The following is a 14,338-nucleotide window of genomic DNA, read 5'->3' as shown; positions in this document are numbered from 1 at the left end:
CAACACCGCCTTCAGTGGCAGAGAAGACTCTCCATACATTGGACGTGAAGAGAGCTTTAAAATTTTATCTCCATCGCACTCAAAGCTGCAGAGACACGAGACAACTCTTCGTAGTTTATGGTCCTGCGGCTAAGGGTAAAGCGATTTCAAAACAAGGACTATACAGATGGGTGTCTTCGGCCATTTCTTATTGTGATTCCAAGGCCGGAAAACCGCTAGAAAAGCATCCAAAGGCCCATTCGACGAGATCTACATCGTCGACGGCGCTGTGGTCCGGAATTCCGCTGGGGCATATCTATCTGCCAGGCGGCTTCCTGGTCGGTACCACACACGTTTACCCGGCATTACTGTCTCGCACAGCAACATGCTGAAGATACACAGATGGGGCGTGCAGTACTTCGTCACCTGTTCCAATAAGGTAAGCCCCAAGTGGGGGGGTTACACCCTTCGGCAGCTATGCTTTAAAGTGTCGTGTCTTTCACTGTTGACATACTATAATGTAATCTGTTGCCATGGTAAATATGCGTTGTGATTATTGTGATGTCGGTTTGCATACACGCCTCCAATGTTGGGGGATACTGCTATACAACCTATTCTAAGCATGTGAATCCATGAAAGATCCAATGCTGGAGAAGGGAATAGTTTCTTACCTGTAACTCCATTTCTCCAGCATTGGTATCTTTCATGGATTCACATGCGCCCGCCTGCCTCCCCTGAGCATGCGAACCAGAGATCCCCCCACCATACTACTTTGGGGGCTGAAATCTGAGGGAGCCGCGGGGGCGGGGCTATATATACACCTCTATGTCCTAGTGGCGCCGGCGTGCGCGGTCCAAAACGACGTAGATAGGACACAAGTGTCCGAATTTTTCCTATGGAAAATGTCTATATAACTTACCGAGGATTCCCAGCCTGACGACTGGGAATATTCTAAGCATGTGAATCCATGAAAGATACCAATGCTGGAGAAATGAAGTTGCAGGTAAGAAACTATTCCCTTCTCCCTCGCAGCAATGTGGAATGTGGCGCCGCTGCCTCTGAAGGTGATCAGTCGTTCCCCGGTGCTGCCAGTCCCTCTGTACATCGTTGATCTCACCTAGCGCAGCTCCTTAAGTCGACATATTTTAGGCTCGAGGAAGGAGACCGTGGTTTAAGCGACCATCGCGTCTGCGCCCCCTGGTGGTCTCCGTCTGCGCACCCTGGTGGTCTCCGGAAATGTTTTTGTAATAATTATTACTTTGCGCTTAGGTATTCATATACATTAAAAAGATAGGTTTACTTCTTCCAATCAGGCAGTAATAATAGTAGTTTCTTCCTGAAACCTTTCAATGGAGCGGTGAGCGTGAAAGTAGGAGCACAAGGTTCTCCTACGTGTCTGTTACCTATATTTTTTATTGGGAGTATTTTTACTCTTTATTTTGTGCAAGTATTTGCCTATTTTTTGGGAGTAAAAGTGGCTGATACACCCCTTATCTGTAGGGCTGGCCACTTGAATTGCATAGATGACAGCTTACAACACTTGAAGGTATTAGTTAATGGTGGTTCTATGGGAATTCTGTTCTTTTGATGCTTTTCTATTTTGAGTTGCATAGGTCATTTACTTTTACCTCCGTTTTGGGTGTTTCTAAAGCCTTATTGAAAGTGTTCAGTTACATTTTCTTTTCATGTTTCTTAGGTTAACAACAACGAAATGGTTGCACTGCAGAGGGAGCCTACTAACCCTTATGACAGAAACGCTGTTAAAGTGAACAATGTGAATGGAGACCAGGTGGGCCATATCAAAAAGGAGCTGGCTGCTGCTTTGGCCTACATTATGGACAACAAACTGGCTAAGGTTGAGGGGTAGGTATACTTCCATTTATGTAAAAAGTGGTAATGTGAAAAATGAAGAGAACAAAACATTAGTCCATCCTTAAGTTGGTTTGGTCAGGCTTCAAAGAGCATAGCAGCGCATCAGCTTTGGTTGAGTCGATCCTTAACAGGCTAACATGGCACATGTTGAGGAATTTCCACCTCCTAGATCTAATTGAATTGCCTACTGCTTCGTTTTAGTTTTCAAAACCTTTGGAAATGCAGCATCAATCACTATAATTCCCAGTATGTGGAGTCTTGGAAGATGGAGTGTCAGGCTACCTGGCATCTGGTGGGACAGCATCAAGAAGGTCATAATGCTTATTGCAGATCCAGGTCTCGAAGTGAATCCATACTTTGCAATTTTTAAAAGTAGTTTATAACTTCATGATATCCTGCATCTTGTTATCGGAAAGTAGAAAACTTCATAATTGTGTTCCCTGTGTTTCAGTAGACTTGTTTCATGGATTTTATTTAGCAAAATTACAGGGAAAGCAATGCATTTTGCCACAAACTATGCTTACACATTTTCTTTTGCAGGGCAAAGGACTAGTGTCTTCACCAATGGGTGAGAGGATGTGGATGTAAGACCAGATCATGCAGGGTAGGTAGAGCATGATATAGGAACGGTATAATGGAGGAAGTGCTAAGTTTAGGATGATGGGGTGAGCAATATGCACAGTGGGGATTGTCGTAGAGAGGTAGGGGGAGATGAGAACAGGGAGATGTAGTGGCGTATAATGCTATGGAAGGGGTTCTTCAGAAAGCAGAAGAGGTAGGAGGTTGGATCTAAATGATATAGTCGGAGTAGTGCTGTGAGGGAGAGGAAGATCATTCCAAGGGAACGAGGCGAGAGCAGAAATGAGAGGGAGTGCAAAGGGCACGAAAGGTGGGAAGGAGGTTAGCTGAGGATGATTGTAGGAAGTGAGAGGGAAGAGAAGTGAGATGGGCCGATGGGCATGGTGGGGCAGATCTGTGTATAGTTCTGAAGATAATGAAAAGGAGTTGATACTTTGACTTCTGTCTCATAGATAACCAGCCTAACTGACGACAGGCGGGGGAGCTGGTGGAGAAGCGGGGAAGGTTGAAGAGTGTACGGACAGCAGAGTTGAGGATCTTGTCGAGAGGTGAAAAGCATGGTTGCAAATGCCATAGAGGTGACTTGCACAGGAGATGCATTGCGAGTGTACTTAAGAGGAACATACGTGTATAGCAGAGTTTCAGGGAAGAAGAGGTCTTCTGATGTTGAAGAGATTAAATCTTTCCATAGTGGCAGAATTGGAGATGAAGACTGAAAAGTTGAGAGTGGTTGAAGACTATACCGAGGTTGAGAGCAGAAGCGGAGTAGGCAAGGTGATTAGAAGCGAAGAATAGAAGAGAGGAAGAGACATCCTGTTTGGAAAGTAGAGAACTTCAGTGTTAGTGAACTTGAGCGAGTGAGATGCCACCCAGTATTTAGCATAGAGACAGACATTATTGACAGTAGCTTGTCTGATAAAATGTGAGTGTCCTCGGCGAAGAGTTGATCAGAGAGTTGTAGGAGGAGATGAATGTGTCAAGAGCAGAGGTACAGAGTGGAACGAAGACTAACCTTTTTGGAACTCCAACAGTAAGGGGGAGTGAGTGGGAGCCAAGGCTGTTCCAGGACACTTTGAAGTGTTTGGGGCGAGATATAAAGCAAACTATGCAAGGGCTTTGTCCCCGATACCTAGGGGAGATGTTGAGAGACGGTCAGAATGGTTGCTGGTATCAAAGGCAACAGAGAAGTTGATAAGAATAGATGAACGGTTAGCATGCCTAGCGAATGAGCTGTAGTTGCTGACCTTGAGGAGAGCTGACTCCGTAGAGTGCAGAGGTCGAAAGCCAGATTTAAGAGGATCCCAGAGGTTTTGTCTGTCAAGGAACTCAGTGAGTTGGTTGAAAACGACACCCTCTTGTATTTTGGAATAGTAATGTAGAAGAGGGACAGGACAAAAGGTGGCAGGCCAGGTAGGGTCTAGAACCGGTTTCTTAAGGATGGGGATGACAGTAGCTGACTCGTTGGATGATAGAAAAGTGGCACTATCGAGAGGAATTGAAGAGGGAAGTAAGGAATGGAGCAACAGTGGGAGCTATGAGGTTCATTATGTGCCGGGATAGAGGGTTGATGGGGGCACATGAAGACTTGGCCCTGAGGAGAAGGGCAAGAATGTCATCTGGGTTATTTTGGGGGGTCGGGGAGAGGGGGAGAGACATTGTCGCAGGAGGGTTGAGGTGGTGGAGAAAAGTGAGCACTTGGGGAGGGGGGATAGAATATAATTTGCAAGGGCATTTTGAATGTTGGCACATTTACAAGAAAAGCAGAGAGCAAGATCATTGGCAGAAAGAGTATAGGAGATGGGGGGGAGGCTTTGGGAGGCGAGAGAATTGAGCTGAGAGATTTTTGGAGGCGCTTACGTTGATGGTTGAGACGAAATGAGGGAGCGAGAGAAGTTGCATGTGGCAAAATCGAGAGCAGAGGAATAGTTTTGAAGATCAGTCAGGTCGTGTTGGCGATCCGAGGAGTGTCTAGACCTTTGCCAAGTGCAAAGGTTTTTCCTCATTGTTGTTTTAAGGGTGCAGATGGAAGGTATAATCTGGTAAGAGGGAAGTTAGGGTAGAAGGAAGTGTTAAGAGCAGCGTTAAAGTTAGTGAAGCTTTTATCAGTGGATCTGTGGATGGAACAATACATTTTTAATTGGAGAGAGGAGTATAGGTCAGAGGTATATGGGGATTTTGGAGGAGGGAACGGTGCGCAGGAGGCCCTAGGGGTATCATTATACTGCACAAGCAACTTGTCTCTGTAGAGGCTATAAAGCAGTTAAGCTGGAAGCAAATGAACTGCAAACATAGTGATTTAAGTGAATGAAGTATGGAACAGCTGATTAATGAGAGAGAAGACGAGTGGATGAAAATATCCCGGGAGAAGAGGAAAGTAACCCAAGAGAAATACAATACCAAAGAGAGAGAAAGATACAAGCCAGCGTTTAGAGGAACTAGGCAAGTGAGCCGCAAGCAAAGGCCCAGTCGACAAAAAGCAATAGAACTGTAATCATCCTGAAGGGAAAGCCCACCAGAGCAATAATTTCACAGGAGATATTGAGATTAAGATCCAAGAACATAGTCTATAAGAGATTCTCAAAAGGGAATAAAAGAAGAGATTGAGACAAGAAGTCACAAGAGACTATTTACAGATTGCATATTGAAGAGAAACATAGAGACTGGTAATAGAATTACCCTCTGGAGAAGGAAGCCATTCACCTGACCCAAGTTAGTTTATAGTGATAGTCGGCTAGGGTTGTTTTGGACAGCAGACCTTTTTCTGGACATTCGTGACTAACAAATGAGCACCTTGGTTAGTGGCAAAGGTAGGGACCACCCATAGTCCTAGGGAAAGTTAGGCCTTACAGTTTATTTTATAACCTATTGTATACCATATCCTCAGAGTCCGTGCCCTTATTCTGACCCACCACACCAGCCATACTCAACAATTGTTGAGGAGAATTTAGTGAGCTTTTTGGCCTGGCAGAAGAGCTGACCCCTTTAGAGAAGGCTCAACGGGGAAATGGTTGCCTTACTTCTGCCTTTCCACCATCCAACAGGGTCTCTGGAACAGCCACTGCAAACCGGTGCGCTTGCTGCTTGGAACCAAGTGACAATTGTTTACTTCTAAATAATTTTAGTTTTTATTGGTCAGTCAGGATGTCACTTCTAACAGAAATTACATACATAAAATACATAACAAATAGCAAGCATTTCTTAGTTGGGGTGTCTGTACAACAAAGGGTTGTCTGACTAAAGGTATACCTGGTGATGAAGGGGTAGTAAACTCAGACATTTTCTGTGAACAATGACAATGTGTAACACGACATAACTAGATTGTTCATAAAGGGCCATGGAACCAGAGCCAGCATAGGATTAATTAACATATTTACATATGTGTTTGCCAAAGTTGGGAGTGGTGGGCTGGTTGTGGGCTGGGGAGTCATTTGGCAAGGAGCAGTGATGGAGTGTGATATATATCCATTCCTTGGTTAGCGGGAGGAGCTTGAAGTCTCAACTGATGGGCTGGCTTTGGCTGGCTTTGACTGCAGCAGTGCATTCCAGTAACGTTGGCTAAATAGAGAAAAATGAACAGGAGGAGACAGAATGGGACAGCAGATGGAAATGTCAATGCAAGAGTAAGATCAGACTCGGTGGGAAGATAACACAGATATGCAGTTAGCAATGCAGGTGGGGGACAAAATCACAGATGTGTTTCAAGAAGAGGTTAAAACCTATTTTTTCCCCATTCAACATGGTGCCAGTATGTAGATGATGGCAGCGGATCTAGGTAGCTTGTAGAGTGTGTGTCTGGTAAATACTGGAACTTTATTAGGTGGAGAAGTAGTAAAGGGGTAGACCAGAGTAGACTCGAACAGTAGTTCAGTTTGCTTAGTATGAAGGTAGTGATCAAAGTTTTATCTAAGAGATGGGTGTGGCGGAGGCGTATTTACCTTTTTATATTAAGAAGGTTAATCATACTGGCAGTGACTGTAATTAACTGCTGGATTCAAAGGTTGCTGTCTTGCGAACTCCCTTAGGATAATGAAGGGAAGTTGATGAGAGAGTTGGGTTGGCATTAGAAGAAGGGAGCAAGATGATCTATCCTGCATCATGCAGCTTGCTGGGCCTACCAGGAAACCTCCTAGAACATCGACTAGGTCATCAATGGGAAGGTTCTAGGAGCAGCAGTTTTCAGTCTAGTGAAAGGCGAGGAGAGATCCCAGATGGATGACCAGTGTCTGTAAACTGCAATGAGTACTTGTAACTGGTAGATATGTACCTCTAACATCTACTATGCTGTTATGAATAAACGGCTTTATATGAAAGCTGCTGCCTACGAGTCATCTAAGCGTGTAACCTATAATGTTTTGGTGACTAGGTACAGTCCAGCTGCTGTTCAGGAGCAGCTTCACCTGCATCCACCCCCTCCTCCCCCACCCTCCAGAAGACATGACTCCACACTGTCATCCCACCCTTTGATTCAACTGAGCTGGAGGAAACCTGTAGTGCAGAGAAGACTAGGAGCAAGTGAGCCCACCATACGACGGGTACCAAGAAGTGAAGCACTTGTGGGGCTGCTTTCTCTCCTCCTACAGAGGAGTAACAAGACTGCCAGTGAGCAAACTAGTGACCAACCAAATGGAACTGGTGAACTAAGTGCAGCAGTGCAAGGCTGTAGTGCAGTACTGCCCATGACCAATGGAAACTCTTTGCGCCAATTAGATCTACAGGCATTTTATCTTGTAATGTGAACTATAATGTGCTGAGTGTACTATTACGCTAAAGAACGAACTTTCTCTTTTCAAATGAATGCACACATATGCTGTTACAGACACAGCAGCTAAATACGCAGCTTACAAATACGGCAAAATCATTGATATGCAGCCTAACCGGTGGGCTGGAATGGCAAAGAGCATTAGAAGGAGCGTGTTTGGACCCAAGATGAAGTGAGGTTATCAAACAGTCCAAGTGATCACTCAAAACCTGCCTCGCACAGCTTGTCACTCCTTTACCTTTGCTCCCATCTGTGTGAGGTACTGGCAGCTCTCTGCATGCTCTACAAAGGGACCTTCATATATGCTATGAATGCTCAATGTATATCCTGCTATCTTTCATTACAATGGCACAAGGAACTGTGAAAGCTGCCGCTCTGCAAGAAACTAGTAGAGTGTAGCGTATAGAGCTGGGGAAGCCAAATAATCCATGGGTTAACTAGAGCCATGCAGTCTGGCTTGACTTTAAGCGCTAAACGCAATCCGAGCCAGCAAAAGAAAAATGCCCATCCATCTGCCTCCCCACCCTCAAACACAAAGGCCATACCTGTTATTTTACCTTCTCAACCCCACAACAGAAACCTAATACCAGGCGTCCTCAACCCTGCCCCCCACAACAGAAACCATTCCTGACGTCCTGCCTACCTGTAATTTCTGATACTTGTTAGAATCGCATGCTGTGCATGTAGTCTGACATCTCGTGGTAATCGTGGAGTATTGCATCTTTATTTGGAGTATTGGAAGTGGACTTCGACATGGGTGTGCATGTAACACTATCCCTAACGTGACGTGTAATGTACCCAAAATCCCTCACGCATCGAGGTCCCTCAGATTGTTTTTTTTCCGCCAAGCTAGCTGGTCGCCATATGCGGAACTCGTAAGAGATGTATTGCAAAAACGTATAACTTCTTGTCCCATGGCCTTTGGTTGTTTTAGTCTTTGACGGCTACTGTGGACCCCTACGCCAGAGAAATCTATGACTTTTGGTGAGTGGTGCTTCGGCCGATGCTGTTGACCGTGTGACCTAGGCCCCTCCGGCCAGGCCTATATAGTATGGAGAGTGGGACCCCCAGGGTTAGACCTTTAAGAATGCGTTTCCTTTTCCCCTCTCTTTTCCCTTTGTGTCTGGCTGCCGCCCTTTACCTCTGCTATGGAGAGGACTCCATTTAAGTTCTGTCCGTCCTGTGACGGAAAGTATCAGTGGAAGGACACGCACCGAAAGTGCAACCATTGTCTGCCTCATGATCACGACAAGCGATCCTGCATGTCTTGCCAACTTTTTCAGCCGAAGATGCAAAAAGATCGGCAGACGAAGCAGTGGGCGGCCTACGCCTTGCAGCAGGCCGAGAGTTGTTTCCTCCCCCCCTACCCCCCACCCGTCGGCACAGGTGCCTCGAATGATGAGGATTCTAGCGGCAGCAATGGCTCTGATGTCGATGCCATAGACCTTTCCGCAGAACCGTCCGGTTCCTTGTTGCCCGTCCCCGACCCCGAAAGGCAGGCCACCGGTACTGATATGGAGAGACTTCATACCGGCTACACCCGCACCACAGAAAGATGCACACAAGCCCATGGACTCCCTCGACCGATACATTAAAGAAGCAACAGGCCCTCTGAAAGTTTCGACGGTGCCTACCGATCCTCACGATCGGCCGCCCTCCCTGCATCCGTCGTCGCGACATGCGTCCGGGCATTCTCAACATAAGGGCGCCTCTGTTAAAAAAGTCAGTGTTGAAGTGCTGCCTAAGAGCACGGCAGCGCCAAAGGTTTTGGCAGTCCCGAAAACCTTGACGATGCATACAGGCGCGTCGAAATCTCTCCCTAATCCACCGGAGCTACACGAGAGTCTCCCAAACATTATTTCAGCCGCGAATAAGCTGAACAGCACATCCTCTCGCTGAGAGGCGTATTCAGAAGGCTACCATCTCCTTTCTGACTTTGTCTGAGAAGCCCCTTCCTTCTGAGGACCCATTTTCTCTTAAAGAGACTTTCCCCTCCTCCTGACTCCTGTGGTTCATCCCAGTGGACCAGAGTGAGGTTTGAGAGCTGTATGAACAAACTGTCAAAATTTGTAGACTTCTCTGACAAATTTTTCACCCCTAAGAGACCTAGGGAGGAGGATTCCTGCCCTAGTTTCCCAAAAGTGCAAAACCTCTCCACCCAAACCCCACAGGAAGAGGTTTTAGAATTCTCAGAAACTAAAGAGGTCTATGAGGATCCCTATGACCAACAAGACATCCTTTTGGGCTGGACACACCTGCCCCATGCCCAGATTTGGGCCGAGATCAGCCTGTTGAGGAAGTACCCTGGCTTTCCCCCACTTAAAACACCTGAGCCAGACGCCATTTGCCTTAATCCTCCCTCCTTGCCTCTACAGAGACAAGCTTCACCTGTTGATAACCAAATGGCATTTAATGCAATCCTGGAAAGGGCTGCAGAACATTTCCAGATTGCCATGCAGGAAGTTGAACAAGATACTGACTTTGTGGAGGACATCCTGAAGGAGAAACCACCCGCAAGTCAGTTTATAACCCTGCCGAGTTCCATCAAGAAGCGCATTGCACCTTCTTTGTTGTCCCGTTCACTGACAAGGGCGGTCAACCCTTGGGTTGTAAAACTGTTCCGCCCCTTCCCTTCTGACCTGTTATACATCTGGGGGCATGCCACTCTGGACTTCCTTGTAGTTACTACTACAGGAAGAGGGCCAGGGTACCATTGTCCACTTCAGAACAGCCCCCCAACAAGAACTGTAAAAAGCTGTATGCCCTCGGCAAATGCATCACGACTGCATATTCCACGAGGATTGCTAATAACACTACCTTTTTGCAAGCTACAGTGATGTACAGTGGATTGTACTTCAGGAGGGTCTCCAGGAAGTCTCGGAACTGGTACTATCACGCCTGCTGCCCGTTGTTTCGAAAGGGAAACGGGTCACCCATAACATTCTCAAAAATAAAAACACTCTGGATGCAGCTGAGATGGCTGGGTGGACCCTGGATCCGGGTACTCTTCTTAAAAGACACGTCTGGCTCAAGAACTCAGGTTTTAAGCCGGAAACCCAGGCCTCACTAATAATCAAACCAGTGGAAGACACACATTTGTTTGGGAAAGCTGTGGATGATGCTTTTAGAAATAGCAAAAAAGGCGTACAAGACTCCAGACTCTTAATCAAATCACTGCTTGCCCCTACCAACAGCTGAGAGGTAACTCTCGCAGCCCCTTTTGGGGGCAATCTTTTTCCTGTTCCCCACATAATTGGTATGAAACAGAGGTATCAACATGGTCCTCCGGACAGGGTGCAGCGGTCACCGGTCAATACCAGCATAGTGGTCAGCAAAGAGCCAGGGGTAGGAACTCCACCCCAAGAGGCTCCCGGGCCTCTGCTCAGAAATGACTCGCCAGTCCAGGCCCCCTCCCTTTCCTCCCCAGTCGGGGACGTTTAACATCTTTTCTTCACGCATGGAAGGGAGTCACTTCAGACCAGTGGGTGCTCAAGACCGTAGCCCATGGTTCATTGTATTGAGTTCCACCGACAACCTCGATACCATCCACCAAGACAGACACCTATCGCCAGCTCACCTGTAGATTCTACTGGAAGAGGTGCAGATCCTTCAGGAAAAGGGCGCCATAGAAGTCGTCCCCATTCATCAGGTAAACAAGGGTATTTATTCCTTGTACCCAAAAGGATCTCACCATGCGCCCTGTGTTAGACTTTCGCCCAGCAAACAAATTTGTCAAGCCACAAGTTCAGAATGACAATACTGCAGGAAGCAATCCCTCTGACTCTGGGATTACATGGCAACACTGGGTACGAAAGATGCCTACTTTCATATTTCAATGTTGCCAGCGCACAGAAAGTCCCTAAGGTTCATGATCAAGAACAAGCACTATCAGTTCAAGGGTCTCCCCTTTGGCATTGCCTCAGCCCCAAGGGTTTTTTCGAAGCTACTGGCAGTAATAGCAGCTCACCTGCGCAGGCAGTCCATTCCAGGCTATCCTTATTTCGACGACTGGCTAATAACGGGGGATTCGCACGGAGCATGCCTATCAAATACCCAGAAGATGATAGATCTCTTCAGTCTGGGGATCCCGATCAACGAGAAAAATTCCAGCCTAGACCCCAGCCAAGTCGAGCAATTTCTGGGGGCTCTAATTTGAACCAAAGACTGGCTTGCCTTTCCCTCCGAGGGTTCAAAACATGCTGTTCCATATCCCTCACTATGTAGCCAATCGCGAGGCGACCATGCACAACGCCAAGTGACTGTTGGGGATGATGGCCTCCTGCATTCATCTAGTCACACACACACACACACACGTCTGCGCAGGTGCCCCATCCAACAGTGGCTCTCGAGCTAGTGGTGTCAGACCACCGGACAATGGGACGATCTAGTGGTTGTCCCGGCAGCCCTCGTTCAGTCTCTGCAGTGGTGGTCAAGGGAGAACCTCTTGTAGGGAAAACCTTCACCACCCCTGCAGTAGAAGCCACTCTAGCCACGGACACATCTCTGACTGGGTTTTGGGGGCCCAACTACATAAACCTGTTGGAACTATAGAGAAGGAGCCACGTACCCCCACCTCAACCATCTCGCCCATATTACCTATATGTTGGGAACTAGAGTGTGAGACACGTGCAGCACTATTGAAACTACACATACCAAGGAGAATCCTGGAAGCAAGGTTCCCATTAAGAAAGCCATATCTGCATACGAGACAGTATTCTGTCCATTTGAATGAAATTCCAGAAGAAACAGGAATGGAAGAGAAGAATGGTGACGTCGCACATGAAGCAAGGCTGACGTACATAGAAAGGATGCATGGACAAGAGAATGCAGATATTCTATAAGGCATCAAGAAAGTATCAAAGGTAAGTGACATCTGGGGCTCAAGATGAAGAAACGTATGCTACAGAAACGATGAAGAGAACAAGTCATTTTATATGTGTAAATATGCAAAGAAACGCACGCAGACAAAGTACTCTTGAGTCTAGCTTTATAGTGAATAGATTGTGCCAAGGTATACATACATAGGAATGAGTAAAGAATGGATGTTTCCACTACGTATTACTGTCACGACCACTGGCCCAAAGAGACGGATGCGACCCCCCCATCCCCCCATGTAGTGGGTGCTGTGAGCTGTTACCCAACACTGGCCCATTTTAGTCCTTTTAGGACAAACAAACACAGGGGGCCTAGCTGGACTGAGATCTGGCGCCAGGCTCATATGCAGAAGTAATGAGGGACTACTTTATTTCCATTGGGTTGCTTATTTCCAGAGCCAGCCCCACGTGCAAGCTGCTAGGTGTGGCAGGTAGGCCAGGCTAATGGGCGTGGCCCAGAAGCCCAGCTATATAAGCTGCTCTGTTCACGAGGCTCGTGCTTCGCGTTACTTTGCACGCTGATGCAATGAGACGCTCACCGCTGCGTGAGCCTTCAGATACCTACTTCCTGATCCTACTTCACTGCAGCCTTCTCGCTGCAGCTCTTCTGGAATCCTACGATCCAGCTTCATACTTCGCTCCACAGCGGTCTTCTTTCTTGCGAACTCGCCAGCTGCAAAAGGAACAAGGACAAGGTTAGAACATTTCACTGTTAGGAGATCGCGCAGCATTTCAACACTCGTGCATTCCTGTGAGTCTACTTACCAATCACCGGCAGTCGCTGTCACCGTTCTTCATCACTCCAGCAGCCGCCATTGGACCCGACAGCTACACGGGCCTGCACTGCCGCCTGCACGAAAGGGAACAAAAAAACGGGGTAAGAAAGGAGCTAACTTTTAGAACAAACACTTTTACAAGAAAACCAACAGTAGCAAGAAAAGATGAACAATACAGACAAAAAAGAATATTGCTACTTAACTAAAGGACCAGGGAAGGAACTCGGTCCTCGACAATCAAGCGCCCTTGCCAGAAGTAGCAGGACGGAGAGCCCACAAACCTTAAACACCAGGTGAGCTCCTCGCAGCAGGGCATCTACGAGAATCCACACCTCGGGAGGACGGAAAGTGGGCAACGGCCTTAGCTAGAATACTCGGGCTCATTCACTCCACACAGGTGCGGCCCTAAGAAGCATAATCTTGTCATCACAGGCACCAGCATAGAGGTTGAAAGTGACGCTAGGACCACTCTCATTTCTGGGAGGGCTGCTACCGTGCCCCAACGCCTCTGCAGAGACCAGGTGAGTGTAACAGACCGCGAACCCTCCCAGGAACCTGCCTGGGCGTAATGGAAACCTCGGAAACCGAGCAGTTGGCCAAACTGCTGGTGGAGCTAAGGTGTGAAGTGCATGCCTCAAGACAAGAAACCAACGTACTGAGGGGGGAATTAATTGTGAATCGGGAGCGTACAGATGATCTGGCAAGACAGGTGCTCCAGACACAGGCCAGACAGGCACCGCTGCCCAGCCCCGCACCATCTGTTGCAGTTTTGTAACCTGCACCAGTGCAGGTAGTCCTTCCAGGGGCGGTCCCACTAGCCCCTCTAGAATGCTTCACAGGCGACCCCAATAGGTATGCCATTTTTATGAACCAATGTCACCTACATTTCTTGTGTAGACCTTGAGCATTTCCCAACGAACAATCAAGAGTTGCCTTTGTGCTTTCATGTCTGGGAGGTAGTGCAGCGGAATGGTCAATACCTTTGGTGAACCGGGACTTCAGATGCTTTTAGCTTGAAATGGAGAAGCTGTTTGATCGACACACCGGAGGTCAGGCCCTGGATAACCAACTGTTGGCACTCCGGCAGGGCAATCAAGATTTATTGACGTACACCGCCTCTTTCAATTGCCTTATAGCTCAAAGAAACTGGCCAGAGGAAAAGAGGATGACGCTGTTCTACCGGGGCTTGCGAGGAGAACTAAAGGACGTGTTAGCCCAAGTTGTGAATCCCCCTAACAGTGCAACTAGACCAGCGGCTGCATGATCGGAAAACTGACCGAGCAAAGTCGGAGGGTCGATCGGTTTATGTGCCGATCCGTGAAGCTCAAACTAAACCACATGATCAGCCTGAACCAATGCAAATCGGAGGCTTGCGCAGCCCTCTCACCAAGGCAGATGGGGAGAAAAGGAGATGGCAGCAACTTTGTACTGTGGTAAGGCTGGACATTTTCTCTGGGACTGCCCCTTGAAACCACCCAGAAAGATAGTTGGGGCAACTG

General features: G+C 47.5%; 1 protein-coding gene across 3 annotated transcripts in view; it reads left to right on the top strand.

Moving 5' to 3' along the window:
* The window catches only part of HLTF (helicase like transcription factor), a 1,760,895-nt gene that overhangs the window by 73,874 nt on the left and 1,672,683 nt on the right, over positions 1-14,338 (top strand). For all 3 annotated transcript variants that reach the window (XM_069618321.1, XM_069618322.1, XM_069618323.1), the window contains exon 3: positions 1,676-1,842. In XM_069618321.1, coding sequence (XP_069474422.1) covers positions 1,676-1,842 — 167 coding nt within the window. The remainder of the gene's footprint in view (positions 1-1,675; positions 1,843-14,338) is intronic.

The sequence above is a fragment of the Ambystoma mexicanum genome, chromosome 10 (genome assembly GCF_040938575.1).
Source record: "Ambystoma mexicanum isolate Mex_15411 chromosome 10, UKY_AmexF1_1, whole genome shotgun sequence".
In the NCBI taxonomy this organism is placed as follows: domain Eukaryota; kingdom Metazoa; phylum Chordata; class Amphibia; order Caudata; family Ambystomatidae; genus Ambystoma; species Ambystoma mexicanum.
The sequence above is the reverse complement of the archived record's forward strand: the minus strand, read 5'-3'. Positions and strand labels throughout refer to the sequence as shown.